The sequence below is a fragment of the Primulina eburnea genome, chromosome 14 (genome assembly GCF_022965805.1).
Source record: "Primulina eburnea isolate SZY01 chromosome 14, ASM2296580v1, whole genome shotgun sequence".
Taxonomy (NCBI): domain Eukaryota; kingdom Viridiplantae; phylum Streptophyta; class Magnoliopsida; order Lamiales; family Gesneriaceae; genus Primulina; species Primulina eburnea.
This window is the reverse complement of record NC_133114.1, coordinates 8,083,741-8,099,396: the sequence shown is the minus strand read 5'-3', so window position 1 is coordinate 8,099,396 and position 15,656 is coordinate 8,083,741. Positions and strand designations below refer to the sequence as shown.

The following is a 15,656-nucleotide window of genomic DNA, read 5'->3' as shown; positions in this document are numbered from 1 at the left end:
TCTTTCCCATAGCAGAATGCAAGCTCTTCCAGAAAGATGAAGTAAATCTCGTTTCTCTATCAGACACTATAGAAACTGGGATTCCATGTAGCCTGAAAATCTCTTAAATATATAGCTCCGCATACTGCATCATGGAGAAATTCGTCTTTACTGGCAGAAAATGTGCTGATTTGGTGAGACAGTCAACAATCACCCAAATAGCATTGAAGCCTTTCATTGTCTTCGGTAAGCCTACTACAAAATCCATGATAATGTTTTCCCACTTCCATTCAGGAATAGGAAGTGGTCTGAGCATCCTTGCCGGCCTCTTGTGTTCCGCCATTACTTTTTGAAAAGTTATGCATTCAGATAGAAAAAATGTCTTGTTTCATACACGGCCACCAATACAGTAACTACAAGTCTTTATACATCTTTGTACTCCCCGGGTGTATGGAATATGGAGTATTATGGGATTCTGTCATGATTTCAATCCTAATTGACTCTCCACTAGGAACCCAAAGTCAGCCTTGATATCTAACAAAGCCATCCTCCGCTGAATATAGCATCCGACCCTTAGATTCATCCCGCTGTCTCCATTTAAAGATTACGTGCCTTGCCCTTAGTATACATATCAAGATTGAACCTTTGAATCTCCATCTAAAGATGTTCTTGTACTGATAGTTGGGCTAAGACTATGGTTTTTCTGATCAATGCGTCTGCAACTACATTAGCTTTCCCGGGATGGTAGCTAATATCACATTCACAATCCTTCAAAAGCTTTGATCATCTTCTCTGCCTCATATTCAGCTCCTTCTGGGTGAATAAATACTTGAGACTCTTGTGATTGGTAAAGATTTTGCACTTCTCATCATACAAGTAATGTCTCCAAATCTTCAAGAAAAAACAACTACTGCTAGTTCTATATCATGAGTCTGATAGTTCTTTTCATGTACTTTCAATTTTTTAGATGCGTATGCAATAACTTGATCATGCTGCATAAGAAATGCGCCAAACCTATCGTTGAAGCATTTGTATACAGCACATAATCTCCTTGACTTGATGGCATAGCTAAAACAGGTGCCGTAGTAAGAGTTTGCTTCAACCAATCAAAGATGTCCTGACAATCAGCTCCCCATATGAACTTGACATTCTTCTTTGTCAGAGCTGTCAAGGGCACTGCAATGGAGGAAAAGACCTTGATGAATTTGCGATAATAGTTGGCTAAGCCTAAGAAACCACATATCTCGGTTGCTTTTCTAGGCACTGACCACTCCTTGACTGCCTCGACCTTAGTTGGATCGACCTCCACTCCATGATTCGAGATAATGTGGTCTAAGAACACCACCCTTTCCAACCAAAACTCGCACTTGCTGAACTTTGCATATAATTTTTGGTCTGGAAGTGTTTGTAATGCTATTTTCAGGTTCTGACTATGCTCCTCTCTGCTATTCGAATATATCAAAATATCGTCTATGAATACGATAATGAACTGATCAAAATACGGCTGAAATACGCGATTCATGAAATCCATGAAGATCGTTGGGGCATTCGTTAATTTGAAGAGCATCACTAGGAATTCATAATGTCTATAATGAGTCTTGAAAATCGTCTTTTGCACATCTGCTTCTTTTACCCTCAACTGATGGTATCTTGATCAAAGATCTATCTTCGAGAATATTGAAGCTCTTTGCAATTGGTCAAATAGATCTTCAGTTCTTCGCAAGAGATACTTGTTCTTCACTGTCACCCTGTTTAGCTCTCCATAATCGATACAGAGTCTTATATTCCCATCCTTCTTCTTCTTCACAAACAATATTGGTGAGCCCCATGGGAGAAACTAAAGTGAATAAATCCCTTGTCTAGCAGCTTCTAAATTTGATCATTCATCTCCTTCATCTCTACAGGTGCTAAACGATAATGTGCCTTAGAGATTGGCAATGTACCTCACAACAACTCGATCGAGAATTCCACATCTCTCTCGGGTGGGATGCCATCAACATCATCAGGGAATACGTCCTGAAATTCCCCGACAACCTCTACATCTTCAATCGACTTACTTACAGTATCAGGCACATAGATGACACTGGCGAGAAAACCCTGGTAGCCTCTTCGCATAAGCTTCGTTGCATAAAATTTATTTAAAAAACTAGAAACAAATTTTACGTTTGGGTTAATGTTAAAGAGTGTTTTGTTTTTATTCTTAAATAAATATAAAAGCACACAAGCCAGAAAATATAGCTTCTAAAAATACACTTAAATAAGTGACAACGATACTCTCGTTGCAAGTCAATGTAGTAGAAAAGACGACTTAGAAAAGAACTACAAATACAAGAAATGATGTACGAAATTTGTCTGTTCTTTACTACCTCGGAGATAAATGATTTCCCGTTGGGTGTTCCGATAGACACCGACCTCTGCTGGAAATCAATCGAAGCTCCATTCAGCGTTAACCAATCCATTCCCAAAATAATATCGAATTCATGCATCGCCAACACAATAAGATCTGATCGAATGGCATTCTTCTGCAATTTAAGATCCACATCCTTCACCATGCTGGTAGATATCATATGTTCCCTCAAAGGCACTGTAACTCTAAATCTCGATTCCACGTCCTCCGGTAAGATTCCCAACCATTTCACGAAAGATTCAAATACGAATGAATGTGTAGCTCCAGAATCTAGCAAATTGTAGGTGGCTACACCAACTATAAATATCCCGCCGGTAATAAGTGTCGTGTCTAGCTACGCCTTCTCAGCATGCAAAAAAAAGCTCGTCCAGCCATGGGCTGCCTCAACTTCGGGCAATCAGTAGCTTTATGCACATCTCCTCTACATTTGAAGCACTTGTCGGCACCCCCACATACACTTGCCATAGTTCTAGAGATTACATTCCTTGTAGAGCGGATTTTCATCAGTCTTCGGGGCACCTGATCTATGTGGTTTTTATCGTCCCTGGCATCTTGGTGGTCTCGGAAACGACTTCTTACTTTGTTATTGATGCTACTGTGGAGGGGGCTCTTCCTCTGCATTTCCCTCTCAATATCCTTCAGTGACTGCTCTGCTCTAAAGGCTCTCGTGATAGTATCATTATAGTTCGTCGGATATCCCAGCAGCACATCCCAACGAACAGTATGCTTGAGACCATCCAGGAAGTGTCTCAATTTCTCAAAAGCATCATTGGAGATCAAGGGCACGAAGTGACAATCCCTACTGAATTTCTTTACGAATTCAACAACAGACATGTCTCCTTGTTGGAGATTCATAAACTCTCGCTTCAGCCTCGACCTCACGTCAGCAATGAAGTACTTATCATATAATATCCTCTTAAAGTCTTCCTAAGTCAGGCTATTCAGATTCACCCATCGTTCGGCACCCTCCCACCATAACGACGCATCATCTTTCAGTGGATAAATGGTGCATCGGACACTGTCAGCATCAGCCATATTCATGTAGCGATAAATCACCTCCAGCGATCGGATCCATCCCTCATCCACGAATAGATCAGTAGTGCCAGAAAAATCCTTTGGGTCCATCCTTCTAAACTGTTTATACACATCCTCCTGTCGTCCCCGAACAACATTGCCAACATGCTACTCCAATAATCGAGCCATCCCCTCTATAACCCATGTAGTAGCATCCGGGGGTGGTCGAGGTATCTCCTCACGTCTATCCTCCTCTATATGCATGGGGACAGTACGTCTCGGAGGCATTGTTGTACACACCGTCTAGACCACGTAACTAACATGCATTTAAATTTGAAAGAACGTCTAACATCCTAATATCCATATCATAGAAGCATTTAAATCTAATATGAAAAAAATAAAGCAGTAAAAACTCGCATACTTGAGGCTTGACTTCTTGAGCTTCTCGGAATGGCAGTAAACACAACTCTTACAAGATCTTTGCCTCTGATACCAACTGCAACATCTTTTACCTCTTATTTTAAATAAATAATACTAGATTTATTTTTCAATAACTTCATAAAGATCGAACCATACCAAAAGATAAATCCATATTTAAAGAAAATTTGATTTGCGATAAAAATCCATAAATCGTCAATCATAAAAGCATACATCAATCATAAGAAATCCAGCGTCTAAACTTTTGAAAACGAAACATAATTCTCTCTTTAAAATAACCCTCAAAATCTTAATAAAAAATTTTATTATCATAATATTGCGGAAAACGTAAGGTCTTCGGAAGTGTACTGCCATGTCCGATCCACTCAAGTGTCCGAACCTCCCTAAACATCATCCTCACTTGCGACCATTCAAACCTATTGAATCTAACGACTCAGTACTTACCAACCGTGATAACAAATACTACATATACAAGCACATGCATTTAAAAGAATATTTTTAATAAAATACTTCTGAAAAAATCGTTAGCATACACATTTCATAAATCATTCAAAATCCTCAACATTATATATAGCATTTCCTCATCCTTTATCATAAATCATTTTCGGTGAAGTCTGATAATTGAAAGTGACTATCTTTTATCATTTATCATCTGTTCGATTGATCAATCTATAAACCACGGTACCTGGTGGCAGGGCGTGAGAAACTCTCGTCACTGGGCCGTGGCCTAAAATAAAGTAAGTTAACCGCCCCTTCTTAAGACGAATCCTCCACAAATCCTCTGTATCACATTCAATTCACATCCTTCAAAATTTTTTTTCTTTCTTATAAAATATAATACCCTCCGAAAATCGTGAAATAAGAATTTTCTGAAAAATCGCTCAACTGTAGCGTTTATCGTAAAAATATCTTAAATTCACCATAATCATTTTAAAAATCATTTAACATATATTATGACCTCTCAAGACACTGCCAGAAAACATACGAACTCCTCGAGATGTAAAATGACCATTTTACCCCTGGAACCCGAATTTCACGTTTTTGACTTTTTACTACGTTTCTTGACTTGAGCCTATCTCGAACCATCATATAACCTTGTTTTTTTACTTCTACTAATTTTCTTAAACATAAACTCACTCCCTTCGATTTATTCAACTTAATCGCTAAACCGTAATTCTGTTTCATAACCCGATTTAACTCAAAACTTAATAAATTTTTCCAAAATTTGAACCACGAATTACTAGACCCTAGTCCACCCTCATGAGCCACATTCTAGTCCACACAAGAACACGGTCCAGCCTCTTCCCTCAGCCCTAGCCAAAACACATGGTTTCCCCATAATTGTGCGTCGCGGCCCCCTTTTCCCGTGAACCACCTCCGACCAGCCACTAGCTAGACCAACTCCAGCCCCTTAGCCACCATTAGGACCTTACTGGATAGCTCACCCACCAGCTCCACCGCAAATCCCACCATACGCCGTCTTTCGCCAAAACCGAACCCAACACATGCAATAAACCCTGACCAAGGCTCGGTGCTTTCCCCTCCCATTCCAGCCCTTTTCTAACCTACATGGAACTCTCTTTAGGACTTCTAAACATCATATCCCTTCCCTAAGTGGCAACGGGTCCCTAGGAATCATAATGTGGCTCAAACGTGTATTAAAAACTTCGAAACTTTAAAATAAATTATTCAAAGCGTTAATAAAACTTGATTATCATATTTTTCTTTCAAAATATCATGGTTTGAATGATGCAAAAAAAAAAGTTTAAAACGTGTCTTTGCGTTTAAAATGCTCGAAATACGAATATCGAAGTGGTGTAACGTCGGTGACGAACGTGAGACGATTTCTACCTTTTTTATTGACAAAAACCCATAGAAAACCCACAATAGGATGCAAGAGAGTCGAGTGATCATTGTTGGAAGGAATAATGATAAAGAAATTCGAAAAACGAAGGAGAAAAAAATAGAAAATTTCATTGCCAAGGACCCCAAGTTTCAGCTGTTTCTTCGCCCCTTTCAATTCAAGTAACTTTGTGTGTGTGTGTTTCGGGCGGGGAGGGGGGAGTGTATTTATGGCTATGACTCTTTTTTTTTAAAAAAAAAAAAGTAATAACAAAAGGCTTTTTATTCAATTAATTAATGAGCTTACTCAACCCTAATTTTTAATTAATAAATTAGGCCCATTAAGATTGATAAATCATTAGGTCTCAAAAAAAGATTTAAAAACAATTATGTCCAAAATCTCATATAAATTACTTAAAATTATTTGCTCCCACTAATTAATTTAAATTTGACATTAAAAAATTTAAAATTCTTAAATTATTTAAAATAAATATTTTCTTAACTAAAAATAAAAATTTAGCTTTGAAATCTTTAACAACTTAATTGTCTCGAGTCCTAGATCTCTGGCCAATCACCGATATTCGTCTAAAATCTTTAAATTAAGAAAAATTGCACAATTAATCATTTATTCAATCAAAATATATCATTTATGCATCCAAAATCATTTAATTAAATTAATTTAGCAATTTAATAATTTTTATGCATGCGATTTATGTAACTGAATTTTTGGACGTACACGGTAACCGTACACTACTCATTTCACGTCCTCTGATTTCATATATGTTTCTTCCACATTATTCTTTTGTTACGCTATAAAATCTTGGAAATTCACTATTACGATTCAAATTTAAAGTGATAAGAAAATTTCTGAAACATGATAAAATAAGATAAGATAAGACCTGGTGTGTTGGGTTATAATACCGATATATGGTCCACCCCTTTGAGAAATAACATTTAGGGACTGATTATTATACCATGGATAAAAAGATGAATAACAAAGTCTTCTATAAGTTTATGCTTCATTTACGATATGTTTTGATGGCTTGTTTCGAATTTTGTTTTTCTAATGTCATGATTAATGTTGCGACATGTTCTGAGACATGTGACATTTGAACTCAGATTATATATATTCGATATTCTTGTATATGATTGATCCCCACATACTAAGTGTTTTCCCAAACACTCACTCATTTACTTCCCTCCTCAGACAAGCTCGAAAATCAATTGGAAGATGTTGAACAACACGTGTTTTGGAGTTGGTAAGCAAGTTCGAGACACCAGTTTTAAGCATCAATTTTAGTTACGTCATCGTTTCCACAATTATGTTATGTACTGTAAAAAATAGTCCTGATTTATGTAATAAACTGACTTTAGACTATTTTATGTAATATGTGGCTTGTTTCACGATTTAAATTGTCAAACAACGTCGATGACATGTCTCGGTCTCGGAGCGTGATATTTGTTTCACCTGAAGTATTCATTATAAAATTCAAGTAAACGAAATTGCTATAACCATGCATTATATAATGCTAATGATCACAATTAATATTTGAAATATAACAAATCATGTAGTATATAAATCATGTTAATCACTTATGCAGCATTACACATGTAAATATGACACAAAACCCAAACTGTAAGTAAACAAAATGATATAAAACAATACAAATTTTGAATTTGGTTTCTATTTACAAGAATGAATTTCATGTATTGCCTTTAATCTCAATCGAAAATTGATATAATAAACTATTCATTATATATCTATACTATTATATTAAGTATGAGGCCCTAATAATAACCGCTCTATGAGGACACCACCTTTTTTTTCCTGTTTTACCCTTTTTAATTTTTTATATTTACTATTTTATTATAGTTGAGTCCCTAATAATAACCGCTTTATGAGGACATCAACTTTTTTTTCCTATTTTACCTTTTCTCATTTTTATATTATATTTTTTCTTAACAAATAATATTATATTCACCGTCATAAGGAAACTGCTTACGTGAAAAGTAATATTATTTTTTCTCCAAACTAGCCACCGTGAAAAATAAACTCTTTTCCTTATGTTGTGACGTCATTATTTTGTAATATTATGAATATTTAATATATTAGCCACGTGTATTCACGACACACGCAATGCGTGTGCCACGGTTACTAGTTTACTGTTAAGCATTTAATGCATAATGCAGATATATAATTATTTTCATTTTTAGCAAACTCATTTTGACGAGATTTTATTAAATTTAGCAGACAACTCTCTTTTACCACACACATAAAAGCAAATAAAATAAGATAAAAGTCACAAAATTTTGAACTCCTAATTTACTATTATATGTTTTAATTGATATTTTCTTAATTTGTCACCACTGTGAATTTCTTAATTTCAACCTCTCGAATTTCCTACATATATATGACTATTTATTTGATATGATTTTTTTAAAATAATCCTTCAACGAGTTTTTTTTTTCCCCCATATTAAGCTTCAAGCTAATAAATTCGATATGCTCTTTTAAGAGTCTGACTAAAATGACTGGATAACTTGCTACATTCGATGGATTATGAGATACAATCGGCCCCCAAGGTGAGAGCTATTTGCAGATTCAACTAAGCAAAATTCTCTCTTTCAAGCTTTCAATCATATCCTTGAGGCTCACCTCGAAAGGCGTGAAGATGATGCCCAAATCTTGTGCTCTTTTGTTGCATACCTTGTATGTTGGATCTCCTGCAGGACTGCATGCAAAACTAGTTAGCATTTGTAGCATAAGTGCATTAAACCATTGGATAGTCAAGAGGGAAATGAACTGTATACAGAAATATCTTGTTCTTGAGTAAGAGATCCAAGCGAATAGATCTCAACATATTTTCTTGTCTCAGGTAAAGGTAAGGATAGGGTGGTACATAAATGGTTTGTATGATGTTTGAACAAGAAGCAATCCCGGAAATCATACATCTTTTATACTGTAGAATAACACAATCACCGTACGCTACACGGTTTGTAGATTTCATTGCCGGATCAAAGCTGGAAACTTATTGGCCATGAAACTAACTATACAGAAATTCATACCGATGGTTGTGTGTGTCTAACTACAATATGGATCGGCGGAGAAACAAAGGGAATTTCGTATCAAATTTTACCTGGTTGGAACCTTGATCCATGATGAAACTTAAGCATTTGGTAGCGATTCGGGATACATAGGAGGCAAATTTAAACAATAAATTGCTAGGGGAGAAAATCATATGTATCTTATTTGGAAAAAAACATGTAAGCACGGATGAAGAAGTTAGGAGAATGGATGGCGACCGTCCAGGCTGATGCGCGCTCGCTCAATTCCTTGCAAAGTGAAGGTGAGAATAGCTAAGGCCTAAGCTTTGGATAAGAAACCTGAGTTTGCATTTGGACATCCACTTTTCAAACAGTAGTTAAATAAACTTCATCTCAAGCTGCATGGCAAAGGGTATTCCCCATTTGGCAGTAATGCATTAACAGAAGTTGATTATCTTCAAAGAAAGACCTACATTTTAGGAACGTCCATGGAAGGATAAATCTTCTGTAAAATCTCCAAAGCTTCCGAACAAGTTAAAGATCTTTCAACCAAAAGGTATCTGCCACTAGCTGAAGGTTTCTCGAACCCCAAAATATGTGCTTGAGCAACATCTCTAACATCAACAAATCGATAAGATGGGAATCCTCCTTTTCCTATAATGGAACATTAGTTTTATGCTAAAAATACCGAATCACGAAAAGACATACAAACCATTTGACACACCTTTGATCAAGTTCAAGAAAGCCTCAGAAGTGTAATTAAGCGTTGGCTGAAGGAGGGGGCCGATCGTGTATCCAGGATTTATTACTACCAAGTCTATTCCATTTTCTTCAGAGAATTTCCATGCAGCTTCCTCTGCCAATGTTTTTGAGAGACAATACCACGACTGCGCGCATGAGATATGATGTTTGGATCAAAAAATTTCTCAAACTTTTCATGTTACATTAATCTCAGTTTATTTTTCAACAGACCGTCTATTGCATTCAAATTTGTGGGGTATTTTAATAGAAACAAACCTCAACAGAATCATAATCATCAACATCAGGTGCCTAGAGGATCCTTTAAATTTTCAATCTCATAGTTGGAAATAATTCTGGATCATGATGAATCCATGAAGGATAAGAATATAGAGTAGAAAAGGATAAAATCCATGGTACTCTAATGGCTACAAACCTTGATTTCTTCACAGAATACTGGATCAGAAAACCATGTCTCATCAACTATAACTTCAGGGCCTTTGGAACGGAAATTGAATGTAACTGCAGCGACAGAGGATGTTAGCACTACTCTTCTAACAGATGATTCTTTGCTGCATGATTTTAGGACATTTAGAGTTCCCTTCACTGCCGGTTCTATTAGTTCTGCCTAAACCGATAGCATAAATGAATCAAAATTAGTTTGAGAAAAGATTCGAAAAAAAAAAGATGTGTAAAGCCAAGGACAATAAGGAAATTAATCTAAACAATGTCGTGAAAACTTCCAAATGCATTCATATGTGTAAATTTTGAACTTCGGCCTTCCTCACTCCCTGCCATGAATTTACTTACAGTCAAGGTTTTAGCACTGTGTGAAAATATTTAGAGATAAAATATTGTTGGAGCTCAAGTACTAGATTTCAAATATATTTTCACCCCCTGGAATCGAGATGCGACATCGGCGTTGCTTTCAAATAAAAATTGAGAAAACAACAAGCTTCGTAGTACATAATTTAATTAAAACCATTATATTATTTCATTGCGAAATTTGTGCTTATATCCCAAAATACAAAACATAAATCAAATACCTCAGCGGAGTTAAAATTTATCGAAATAACGGCAGCGAAAATCAATTAATAACAATTTTAAATTTCTTCTTTTCACCGGACCCAAAACTAAGTATGCTCTTCCTCGTTGAGTTCTTGCTTTTATTTGAGGACGGAGTATAAGGGGCGAGTTTTTTGCGAAATATTTTGTAAGTAAGAGTCGTTCGAACACATAAACAACAGAATATACATATATATAACCGTGAAAATTAGAAAGTGACATGTTGCAATAGGATCGAAACAAGGAATAGATAGAGTGCAAAACATAGCTTATACTTGTCACAGGAATATCATAAACATCTCATATACATATCATATTCTTATTGCCTACTATTTCATGTCATTTTCGTTACAGATCAATCCTATGTAATTCCTCAATGGGGTAAGATCATATATCGGTTATTATTACCCACTGCATCAGGACTATAAACTTATTGTGTTTCATTTCTAATTCCAATCTTAACAGTGCCTTTGACATATAACAATAAAATTCATCTAATTTTTCATGGTTACTGATCAATCTAATTCTTTTAAGAGGTGAGCTCATATATCAATTATTCTTACCAACCGCATCAGGACAATAAACTTGCCAGAACTTATCATGTTTCGGAAAATTCTTTTACCATTTCTAATTCAAATCATAATAGTCTCTTTGAATTTATAAAAATTCTTGATATGAAAATGAACATACTGTGAAAGATTGATTTAGAACAAATCATATTGTGAAAGATTGATTTGAAACATATTAATTATTTTAAAACATAAGTCTACTTCCAAAAAAAAAGTATGCAAACTATTATGAAAATATATATATACATATAAAAGTCCACTTACAAAGTATTTTGGTATCCTCAAATCCATAGTGTAAAAAATAGAGGGGATCATCCTCTATCATCAACTATAGGGCAGAGCTCAAAAATTTCTAAAATATCTATAATTCAAAATATTCGATGTTTCTACTAAAAAGGCGTGTATCTTCGGTGGCCTTTGTCATTTCTGCCGCTAATTCAATTAAAAAGGAATAGCTATATACGAATATGAAAGGGAGAGTTTATGAGATGGTTGGCAATGTTGGGTTTCAACACTCGAAACAAAAACAAATATGTATATCAAGAAATATAATTTCTAGTATACAAGTGGACAAACAAAATGAAGACAAAATTGTACCGAATATGAATTGACTCTAAATCTTGAGTGTCAACCTTTTGGCTAGTGAAGGTTTTAAATTGAGTAGATCTCTTGTGAGACGGTCTCACGAATCTTTATCTGTGAGACGGGTCAACCCTAACCATATTCACAATAAAAAATAATACTCTTAGCATAAAAAGTAATACTTTATCATGGATAACCAAAATAAGAGATCTGTCTCACAAAATACGACCCATAAAACCGTCTCATACAAATTTTTGCTCTTTATATATTGATGATGAGTACACGATAAGTCACCACTTAAATAGGGGACATTATGATATTAAAAGAAATGGATGAAAATCGGTTACAACTGGTTAAACACTAGTAATTTCAAATTAAATATAGAAATTAAAACTCAATCTGAATATTAAACTAATAACCTCATTTGGAAACAAGATCATTCGGCTGAAAGGAAGAATCAAATGGTATTTTATAGACAAGGGGAGGAAACGTGTGTAGGGATTTGATAGGCTATGGTGGTTCATGACTAATAATAATTGAGTGGGTCTCTTGTCAGACCGTCTCACGGATTTAATCTGTGAGACGGGTTAACCCGACCCATATTCACAATAAAAAGTAATACTCTTAGCATAAAAAGTAATACTTTTTCATGGATGACCCAAATAAAAGACCCGTCTCACAAATACAACCCGTGAGACCGTCTCACACAAGTTTTTGTCATAATAATTAGGGTGTAAAGATTGATTTTATGACTAATCAATAAATATAATATAAATGGGTAATTGATTATCTTATCTTAATTGATAAAATAATTGACGTAAAAATTAAAATTGGAGGAATTGATATCACAATTAAAATGAATTTAAAATGCCAGTTAAAAATTTTAACTACTAATAATTGCACAATAATAAGGAAATAAAAATAATTAATTTGAAAATTATACTAGCAAAATATTAATTAATTTGAAAATAATTGTCTTTCTTTGAATATATATTGTAAAAATCCGTACTATATTTACAAGGCGTGAAGCAAAATATAGCCCAAAAATGGAAATCAAAATTCTGAATTTTGTTTCATAATATAAAAATAAATCTATAAATATTTTTTTATTTTTATATTGTAAATTTCGTCAAGGGTATCACATGTTCAACAAATCAATGACAAAAACTTGTGTGAGACGGTCTCCCGGGTTTATTTTGTGAGACAGGTCTGTTATTTGGGTCATCCATGAAAAAGTATTACTTTTTATGCTAAGATTATTATTTTTTAGTGTGAATATCGGTAGAATTGACCTGTCTCACAGATAAAGATTCGTGATACCGTCTCACAAGAGACCTATTCCAAATCAAAACATGACAAGTGAATCTGACAAGTGTTCAAGTTCATCACAATGAACAATGAGAATGATCAAAACAAGGCTCCAGAGAAATATAATAATTCACCTAGTTATTATTAAAAAAAGTAAAGGATAACAAAGAACCTGTGGGTTGGTTGTTTCAAGGAAAGCTGGCGAGGCTGTGTGAAAGACCCCTTCACAACCATGAACCGCAGAATCAAAAGATCCATCTTCTATTAAGTTGGCTTCAAACAAGTGTAATCTCTCCTCAGCTCCCTCAAATTCTTTCAAGTGGGCTACTTTATTTAGATCATCTGCGTTTCAAAGTGCTTAGACAAATGTTGCTAGCAGATATATCTTGAAGAATATCACTCACTGAAGTCATGGACACAACCCAAAACAGCAGAAACATTAATAATTTCTTACTAAAACTATATCGCACCTCAATGGTCGAGCGGAGGAGGGAGGAGGGGGTATGTACATTTTTATGTACTACAGAAAAATCTGAATATGAATTTAGTGTAGTTCCCCGATTTCTTATGTAAGAAGGGGTGAACGTCAAGACTCAAGATATCATAATTATTCATGGAACACCAACATTCATTTGATGAGAGGTCTGAAGAATTATAATTGTAAGGCCAATCAACAGAAAACTAAGTAGCTGCTCCATAGTTTCTATTCATGAGAATTTTAAAAAAATAGCCATAAAGATAGCAACAAAAGTTCCCACTAGGCCATACGCCGGATCCTTCCTCCTTAGTTCTGTTTTTGTTGCATTTTATTTTTTATTTATTTTGAGGTCAGTGATCAAGAACATCAGGACATCACATCAAAATCTTGCAAAACAAAACGACAAGATAACTTTCTGAAGGTAAAATCGTGATAAAAAAATTGTAAATATATTGTTACATTCAACAAGATAAAAACCCAGAAAGCAAAAAACAAGAACCTAACTATCCAATATGAATACACAAAATAGTAATGAAATTACCTGGTTTTATGACCAACCCATGATTTCAAACTACCAACACATAAGTTCATCAAGAAATTGATAATTCCAAACCCACAAAAAAAAATTGCAAGAAACATATAAATAGAGATTACTGACTGAGGTTTCTAACTGTGGCTTTGACAGTGTAACCCCGCTGAAGCAGAAGCTTAACCAGCCATGAGGCTATGTAGCCCGATGCTCCAGTCACGCACACAACTTTTCCCGCTCCACTCATCCTCTAATCTCGATCGAGTTTCAGCCCCAATTTTGTAGTTTTCTTTATCCTGTTTGCAGGCCTCACAAATTGGTCCAACTAAAAATATAATCTTGACATCGTTCTCAACCACAAAATCTATCTATTTTGACGTAAATTTTACATATAAATTTGGCGATTTTTACATCAAATACAACATTCATCTTCAACCTATTATTTCAAATATTACCCCAAAAAATAATATTCTCGAAATATTCCTTAATTATTAATAATTAACATAAATAAATAAGTATTAAAAAAATAAATAACTAACCATTTATTTGTAAAATTAATAAATAATTATAATTACTTTTTTATGTTATATATATAATTATTATTCATTTTCTTCAATGAAAACATCCATGGGAGTAGGTTTATTATAGTAATATTTGGATGTAGTAGGTCTATCAGCTCATTTGATTTTATTAATTTCATTATCAGAATGATTATTAATCTTATCTAATTCTTCAAACTCTTCATTAAGAGTATTTAAATTAAGATTTCTAAATTTTTCTTCTAATAATTTTTCTATATCAGAAACAGAAGATTTAAATTTAAAATCCTTAATATCAGGAGGTGATTGTATAGATGAAGTAGCAACAGAAACAATATTATTTTCTGGTTCTTCTATATGAACATCTGGTTTAATTTTATTAATAGCTAAAATAATTTTATCAATACGATCTTTAAGATAATTAATCTCTTCTCATATAATCGTGAGATATAAATTTATATAATTTTGTTTTTCAATTATCTGATTAATATGTTTAACAGTAATTTGTAACATATCATTCTCAAATAATTTTGAAAAAGCAGTAAAATTTAAAATTTTATTATTTTTTTCTATAATAAAAGATTGTTGAGGAGGATAAACAGATTTTTGAATCTGTCCTGAAGAAAGTTTATAATTTCTTTCAAGAATAGAAATATAATCTATAATAAATGTTTTAAAAAACCAAGGAACAAAATGTATTAATTTATTCTGGTTTTCACAATATTTATAAAATGTTGAAACTATATATTCAAACTCTTCTTCAGAAAAACTTTTAAAGTACCAATTTCTGAAAGATTCCCATTTGGGTAAATAAAATTCTGCATTGATCTTTGCTCTAGCAGAAGATCCTTTAGTAAAATCAATCTTTGATTTACTATCCATTAAATACTAAAATTCATTTCTGAAACTGTATCAGTTTCTCTAACTTTTTGAAAGTTACTTTTATGAACAATATTGTTTTGATTTATGATTGTTTCAAGAATTCTTGAAATTCATTGTATAACTCATTCTGCTCAGTATTACTGGCTGATGAACTTGATAAGTTTTGGGCTATTAGCCTCTGTTTTCCATGTTGTGCTATAATATTAGGGGGTTTTCCCCTACCACCTCGCCCTCTATAAGAG

At 34.1% G+C, this 15,656-nt stretch overlaps 2 protein-coding genes across 2 annotated transcripts; both read right to left on the bottom strand.

Annotated features, from left to right (window-relative positions):
* Nucleotides 1-934: 934 nt before the first annotated feature.
* Nucleotides 935-1,808, bottom strand: LOC140811137 (uncharacterized mitochondrial protein AtMg00860-like). The gene is made up of 2 exons (XM_073169010.1): nt 1,710-1,808; nt 935-1,483 (listed from the first exon to the last, which is right to left on the bottom strand). Exons 1-2 carry the CDS (start codon nt 1,806-1,808, stop codon nt 935-937), a joined length of 648 nt encoding a protein of 215 aa, XP_073025111.1.
* A 6,345-nt stretch (nt 1,809-8,153) lies between these two features.
* Nucleotides 8,154-14,314, bottom strand: LOC140811928 (phenylacetaldehyde reductase-like). The gene is made up of 6 exons (XM_073170055.1): nt 14,123-14,314; nt 13,159-13,328; nt 9,899-10,090; nt 9,449-9,611; nt 9,198-9,378; nt 8,154-8,411 (listed from the first exon to the last, which is right to left on the bottom strand). The coding sequence occupies exons 1-6, from the start codon at nt 14,238-14,240 to the stop codon at nt 8,282-8,284; spliced, it is 954 nt and encodes a 317-aa protein (XP_073026156.1). The 5' UTR covers nt 14,241-14,314; the 3' UTR covers nt 8,154-8,281.
* Between the last annotated feature and the right edge of the window lie 1,342 nt (nt 14,315-15,656).

What these genes read in the sequence shown, in the direction of transcription:
- LOC140811928 (XM_073170055.1), bottom strand. Translation starts at nt 14,240, where the DNA reads ATGAGTGGAGCGGGAAAAGTTGTGTGCGTGACTGGAGCATCGGGCTAC. An exon ending in TTTCTTGAACTTGATCAAAG is followed by an intron (nt 9,379 to 9,448) that starts GTGTGTCAAATG and finishes GTTCCATTATAG; the next exon opens with GAAAAGGAGGATTCCCATCT. An exon ending in TCCATGGACGTTCCTAAAAT is followed by an intron (nt 8,412 to 9,197) that starts GTAGGTCTTTCT and finishes TTTTGCATGCAG; the next exon opens with TCCTGCAGGAGATCCAACAT.
- LOC140811137 (XM_073169010.1), bottom strand. Translation starts at nt 1,808, where the DNA reads ATGGGGCTCACCAATATTGTTTGTGAAGAAGAAGAAGGATGGGAATAT. An exon ending in AGGGTGACAGTGAAGAACAA is followed by an intron (nt 1,484 to 1,709) that starts GTATCTCTTGCG and finishes CGCGTATTTCAG; the next exon opens with CCGTATTTTGATCAGTTCAT.